Source organism: Priapulus caudatus, unplaced genomic scaffold (assembly GCF_000485595.1).
Source record: "Priapulus caudatus unplaced genomic scaffold, Priapulus_caudatus-5.0.1 Scaffold493, whole genome shotgun sequence".
In the NCBI taxonomy this organism is placed as follows: domain Eukaryota; kingdom Metazoa; phylum Priapulida; class Priapulimorpha; order Priapulimorphida; family Priapulidae; genus Priapulus; species Priapulus caudatus.
Window position 1 is genome coordinate 71,889 of NW_014577554.1, and position 6,602 is coordinate 78,490.

At 47.6% G+C, this 6,602-nt stretch overlaps 2 protein-coding genes across 2 annotated transcripts; both read left to right on the forward strand.

The window, feature by feature from the left end:
- Positions 1-150: 150 nt before the first annotated feature.
- LOC106810991 (phosphatidylinositol 4-phosphate 3-kinase C2 domain-containing subunit beta-like) lies at positions 151-3,003 on the forward strand. Its single transcript, XM_014814497.1, has 3 exons — positions 151-283; positions 742-911; positions 2,986-3,003. Exons 1-3 carry the CDS (start codon positions 158-160, stop codon positions 2,993-2,995), a joined length of 306 nt encoding a protein of 101 aa, XP_014669983.1. The 5' UTR covers positions 151-157; the 3' UTR covers positions 2,996-3,003.
- A 63-nt stretch (positions 3,004-3,066) lies between these two features.
- On the forward strand, positions 3,067-6,596 carry LOC106810985 (ecdysone receptor-like). Its single transcript, XM_014814492.1, has 3 exons — positions 3,067-3,093; positions 3,793-4,015; positions 4,887-6,596. Exons 1-3 carry the CDS (start codon positions 3,067-3,069, stop codon positions 5,129-5,131), a joined length of 495 nt encoding a protein of 164 aa, XP_014669978.1. The 3' UTR covers positions 5,132-6,596.
- The last annotated feature ends 6 nt before the right edge of the window (positions 6,597-6,602 follow it).

Below are 6,602 nucleotides of genomic sequence, written 5' to 3' on the forward strand. Positions count from 1 at the left end.
CTAACCCTAGCCCTAACCCTAACCCTAACCCTAACCCTAACCCTAACCCAAAGCCTAACTCTAATTCTAACCCCCACGCTACCTGTGATACTCAGTGACTCGTGATTCGAAGCGGCGCGTCTGCGCTTGCATCGTCATTCTTCCAGGCATCGTGGAGATGGTGCAGGAGTCAGAGACGCTGCGTAAGATTCAGGTGGAGCACGGCCTGGCAGGGTCGTTCAAGGACAGGCCGATCGCAGAGTGGCTGCAGAAGCACAACCCTACCGAACTCGAATACGAGCGGGTAAGCTGCACCGTCGTTTATTTACTTAATTAATATTATGATTATTATAATTATTGTTTTTCTTATTATTATTGTTATTGCTCTTCTTCTTCTTATTAGTATTATTGTTTTTATTTATCATTATTTAGTGCCATCATATATTATTATTGTTATTATTATTATTACGTGCTATTATTAATTTTTTGTTCTTTCATTTTTGTTATTTTACGTGTTTTCTTTTATATTCTCTCTAAGCCTTATCTGGCCCACAGGTGGAGTCACTAGACAGTAAAGCTAGAGAGTTATTCATGTATTGTCATATTTATTTATTTATTATTGTATTTATTTATTCTCATTCGTTCATTATTATCTCTATTTTTTTTTAGAAAAATTGTAGTAGGTTTTCGTGATATTTATTTCTGTATCTAGTCACTAGTAAGTCACACTTTTAGCTCTACGCATCTCTTTATGATCGACAGGCTGTCGACAACTTCACGCTGTCGTGCGCCGGCTATTGTGTCGCCACCTACGTTCTCGGCGTCGGCGATCGCCATAACGACAACATCATGCTTACGCATCATGGTCACATGTTCCACATCGACTTTGGGAAGTTCTTGGGCGATGCACAGATGTTCGGAAGTATCAAGAGGTGGGATCGATTTTTCACGTTTTTATATCAAATATTTATACATGTCTCTTTTACATATTTATGCATGTAGCTAACAGATATTCTTACCATGTGTCTATTACATATTTATACATGTCTTGACAAATATTTATACACCTATCTGTTAGAAATTTATATGTGTAGAAATACACACATGTATGTATGTACCTATCTAACACTTGTACACGTATCTATTACATATTTATGAATATTTCTATTACTCAATAATGTGCGTGTGTGCGTGCGTGTGTGGGTGGGTGTGACGTGTGTGTGCGTGCATGCGTGTCCGTGTGTGTGTGTGTGCGTGCTAGTGCGTGCGCGCGTGCGTGCGTGCGTGCGAGTGCGTGCGCGCGTGTGTGTGTGTGTGTGCATGCGTGCGGGCATGCATGTGTGTGTGTGTGTGTGTGCGTTCGCCTGTGTGCATGGCTAAGTTTGTGTCATGTTTGTGTATGTATGTATGTATGTGTGTGTGTGTGTGTGTTCACAGGGACAGAGTGGCGTTCGTGCTCACCTCTGACATGGCGTACGTCATCAACGGTGGCGACAAGCAGACCAGCCGCTTCCACACGCACGTACGCCGCTGCCGCTTACACGCACGTACGCCCGACGTTATCGCTTACACGCACGCGTGCACGCCGCTGCCACTTACACGCGCGCACGCACGCCGCTGCCACTTACACGCGCGCGTGCACGCCGTTGCTAACCCCGCCGTGCAGCGCACGCGCGCGCGCGGTATTATGACGCAAGCTACTACTGACGTGACGGGTCGTCGGGCCACGGCGCGCGCGAATTCACACAACCCGATTCCGTTTTCCTTCACGTAGCGCAATTTACGCCGCGTTTTTTTACGATTGTCGTATTTTAATGGAAAGTGGCAGGAAAGTGACGTTGGCGTTACAATTTCATACTTTATACATTAGCGGCTGCGGCGTAACGTAACGATGTGTGATGGGGTTCGTTGGCTGCTAATGCTGCTACTGCTGCTGCTGTTGTTGCTGATGCTACTGCTACTGCCGCTGCTGCTGTTGTTGCTGCTGCTACTGCTACTGCTACTGTTGTTGTTGCTGCTGCTGCTGCTGCTGATGCTGCTAATGCTGCTGCTGCTGCTGCTACTACTACTACTGCTGCTGCTGCTGCTACTGCTACTACTGCTGCTGCTGCTGTTGCTACTACTACTGCTGCTGCTGCTGCTACTGCTGCTGCTGCTGCTAATGCTGCTGCTGCTGCTGCTGCTGCTATTGCTGCTGCTGCTACTGCTGCTGCGGCGGCGACGGGGGGGAGGGGGTCGCGCGGTGCGCACGAACTCGCGCGGGGGTGGGGGAGGAATTTAACAAGACCGGATGATATACCGGCCGAGCGGATCGGAAAACGAGTTAGTGACGAAATCTTACAACAGATTCTCATGATATACAAACTCATTAGTATAGCAGTAGCACTTATTGTGTTGCGTAGCGCATATCGCCCTTTGGTACCTAACCATGATATTATAAAAAACACACCCAAGTCTACTTTTATTTTTCGTTTAATTCTAAGTATAATTCGCTGACGCGATGCCTTTCTCTCTCTCTCCCTCTCTATCTAAGTTTTACGCCCACTCTAATTCATCGACGGCGTTTGTTTCTCGAAATGGAGGAACTTTTCTTAAATTAATGTTTTATTTTGTATTATAATAAATATAATTTTTCATTAATCAAGAGATCTTATTTAAAATTAAAATTAAAATTAATTGATTCGATCTCTCACATTGAAAAAACTAATTAAAAAAAATCACGTCCACTCGCTGACGCCATTCCTCTCACGCTCTCACTCTCTCTTAACATTGTGGTTGTGCTAACGTTGCACACTGTTGTCGTTTGTTGTTGCACTAATGTTGCACATTGTTGTTGTGCTAACGTTGCACACTGTTGTTGTTTGTTGTTGCACTAATGTTGCACATTGTTGTTGTTTGTTGTTGCGCTAACGTTGCACACTGTTGTTGTTTGTTGTTGCGCTAACGTTGCACATCGTTGTTGTTTGTTGTTGCGCTAACGTTGCACACTGTTGTTGTTTGTTGTAGAGCGTATTGAACCACGAGTTGGACCAGAGCATCGGCCCCCTGCTGGCTGAACACAACGTGCGTCTGCCGCTGGGACCGGGGATGGAGGTCGCGGGCATCGAGCACAAGGTCAGTAGCAACCTCTCCCCTCATGTAGTGACGACACGGCTACACCTGTAGTCACGATTCTATGTAAATACATTTCTATGCAGATACAGTTCTATGTAGTTACAATTTTGTGTAGTTACGATTCCACGTAGTTACAGTTCTATGTAGATATAACTCTATGTAAATATCATGGTTTATATATAGTTATGGAGCTATCTTGGTTCATTTTTACTCAACCAAAAGGTTGAGTAAAAATTAACCAAGTAGCTCTATTATCGACCAACCGAATGAACTTATTTAATGGGTATATAGTTGTGGTTCTATGAAGATACTGCTGCAGCTTGGCTAGTAGTGAGGTTTTGTGCAGATCGTGTATTGTTTGCGTAAGCAGCAACAATATAGAGACCAAATTAAAAAAGCTTATTAGAATTAGCAGCTTATTACAGAATAGAAGAATACCCTGCTGCACAATACAGTTATCTAGATAGATTTAATAAAAGATGGTCCACTTGCCACTTGCTTTTTGTATAAAAAAAATAAACTCACAAAGGATGATTCTCTCTCTCTCTCTCTCTCTCTCTCTCTCTCTCTCTCTCTCTCTCTCTCTCTCTCTCTCTCTCTCTCTCTCTCTTTCTTGCTCGCTCTCTCGCTCTCTCTTTCTCTCTCTCTCTTTCTTGCTCGCGACGCTTCAACGACTGCGTTTGTCTCCCTCTCTCTCAGGCGTCTGCAATCGAGGTGATACTGCTGCGGTCTGCGCGCCGCTACGACCTGGACACGGACGCCGTGGTGTTCGGCAACGGACACCCGTACACGCGCGAGACGTACCGGAAGGCGGGCGTCGGAGAGACGGCCGACACGATCTTTGAGTTCAGCCGCGGCATGGCGGCGATGAAGGTGGACAACGCTGAGTACGCCCTGCTCACTGCCATCGTCATCTTCTCAGGTATGTGCTGGAGAGGGGGAGAGGGAGGAGGTGCGGGAGGAGGAGGAGGGTGAAGAGGGAGGGAAGAGGGTGGGAAAGGGGAGGGAGAGGGTGGAGATAGGGAGGAAATTAACGGTTTTTATTTTATCAGGTACGCATGCAAGCGAGAGAGGAAGAGAGGGAAGGGAGGTGGAGAGAAGGTAGAGAAGGAGAGGGAGGGGAGGAGAGGGAGGGAAGGAGGGAGAGAGAGGAAATGCAGGGGAAGAGGTGGGGATGAGAGAGAGAGGCGAGGAGAAGGAGGAGGAGATTGAGTAAGAGAACAACGAGAGGGAGGAGGGGAAGGAGGAAGATGAGCAGGGGGAGAATAAGTAGGAGGACAATGAGAGGGGGAGGAGGAGAATGAGCAAGAGGACAATAAGAGGGAGTAGGAAGCTGAGAAGAAGGAGGTGGGGTGGCTCCGCACACATATCTAACACCAAACTCCACGACAGATGGTGCTCTCGCTCTGGCTCAATTCTCTACTGCCTCAAGTAGATTTCCGTGAGAATTTCTAACACTTTTTTACCACAAGTTTTACAGCGGCTAGGTTACTCGTATCCTATGTAATAACATTTGTATCAATAAAAGTTGCAAAGATATTAAAAATCCGACCATTATTTTATGAAAAATTTGATAAAATAGTGATACGAAATAGTGCGCGGATTGTGTGCTCATTTACTACTTTCAACTCATACGCGGCTATTGGATTGCCATTCGCTGGATTAACCCGGAGCTCCGCCCACTTGAAAAATAGTACGAGCCTTGTGGCAGTGGTATCCTGAGTTGTACGAAGGGGCGGGGCGCTGCATGCAGTTAGCTCTAACACCTCTCACAGTGTCTCGTTTCGTTGCAGAGCGGCCGAGCCTCGTCGACCCGCGCAAGGTCGAGAAGATCCAGGAGATCTACCTGGAGGCGCTGCGCGCGTACACGCAGCTGCAGCGTCCGCCCGGCGCCTCGTCCAACGTGCTCGCCCGCCTCCTCATGAAGCTCACGGAGCTTCGCAGCTTCTCGAACGAGCACTCGGAGATGCTCTTCTCGCTGAAGCTGCAGCACCACAAGCTGCCGCCGCTGCTCGCCGAGATCTGGGACGTGCAGTGAGAGCGGGAGAGGTGCAGGGGGAGAGTGGGAGAGGGGAGAGGGCTCGGCGGGAAGAGCGGGGAGAGTGGGAGTCCAGCGAGGGATCGAGGACCGGCAGTGGGAGTGATGCCCGGCGGGAGAGCGGGAGCCCAGCAGTGGGAGCGAGGCCCGGCGGGAGAGCGGGAGCCCGGCAGTGGGAGCGAGGCCCGGCGGGAGAGCAGGAGCCCGGCAGTGGGAGCGAGGCCCGGCGGGGCGAGGCACGTGCTCGGAACTCGAGATGCGCAAGACTTGGCGGAAGTCGACGCAAAGAACACTAGAGTGCGCCACGTGCACGTCTGTCTTCGTCGGGGAATTCTGCAAGGCTGGCTTCAGGATGGCTTGACCCAACGGCGCACTGATCCTTCGCCGATGTTGTGACGGCCACTCGCTGACCGCTGTAAATATATATCCGATCGGTAGGTGGCGCCGGTGATCACTTCCGATCCACACGTCTACCGTCCCCAAGTCTCCAGTAGGTTAATTTCATCGGTGTCAATCATGCACACTCATTATTCTCTCTTTCTATACATAAAAATACATACGCATATATATATTATACATGATTCTTGCATGGCGCGATGCATTTATTGAAATATGATGAATTTTATTGCCTCTGCAGTGCGCGTTTTTCGACTGAGAGGCAGGAATACGCAACCGAGAGTTTTGAAGCACATATTTATTACTTAATATCGTGTTACTAATTGAAGAGTGAGAATATGCCGCAACGCGTGTGTTGTGCCTACGTACTTCATAGATTATAAGCAGTAGATTTGTTGACCTTTCCGATCACAGGTAGCTATACATACGTACACATATATTATATATATATATATATATATACATGTAGCATAGGTTTGTGCCCGCCTGACTGCTTGCTTGTCGCACCTTAGCACACGAATTCCAATGACGTTTTCTAAGTTTTTCGGTGCTGGAAGTTATCGCTATATATGTCTCGCTATTTCGCGCAGGATTTTTCGGTATTTCGCGCAAGATTTCTCACATGTTTCACGCGAGATTTCTTGCTATTTCGCGCGAGATTTCTCTGTACTTTACGAGAGATTTCTCACTATTTCGCGCGAGACTTCACGCAGCATTCTACCACTAGTTATTATTGTTGTTGTTGTGCTACACAACACAGGGTGGATGGACGGTCGTTCCACCGACCGCCTACCGAGTTTTTATTAACCGTTACAATAGCAATAACGCATCTAGCGGGAACCCTCAGTCAACCCTGCACTGCATTTATCTTTCGCGCCCCTATTCTGATGGTGATGGTGATGATGATGATGATGATGATGAGGATGATTTTGCTCGTATTTTTGGTGCGGCATATGGTAAGGAAGACAGGCGTGTGGCAGCGGGCACTTTTCTTCTTCTGCATGTTTACTACTATCTGCACATCATTACCTCTAGTTTGCACCGCGGCATAGATATGTATGTGTTATTATATATA

What these genes read in the sequence shown, in the direction of transcription:
- LOC106810991 (XM_014814497.1), top strand. Translation starts at nt 158, where the DNA reads ATGGTGCAGGAGTCAGAGACGCTGCGTAAGATTCAGGTGGAGCACGGC. An exon ending in CCGAACTCGAATACGAGCGG is followed by an intron (nt 284 to 741) that starts GTAAGCTGCACC and finishes TATGATCGACAG; the next exon opens with GCTGTCGACAACTTCACGCT.
- LOC106810985 (XM_014814492.1), top strand. Translation starts at nt 3,067, where the DNA reads ATGGAGGTCGCGGGCATCGAGCACAAG. An exon ending in TCGCGGGCATCGAGCACAAG is followed by an intron (nt 3,094 to 3,792) that starts GTCAGTAGCAAC and finishes CCTCTCTCTCAG; the next exon opens with GCGTCTGCAATCGAGGTGAT. An exon ending in TGCCATCGTCATCTTCTCAG is followed by an intron (nt 4,016 to 4,886) that starts GTATGTGCTGGA and finishes GTTTCGTTGCAG; the next exon opens with AGCGGCCGAGCCTCGTCGAC.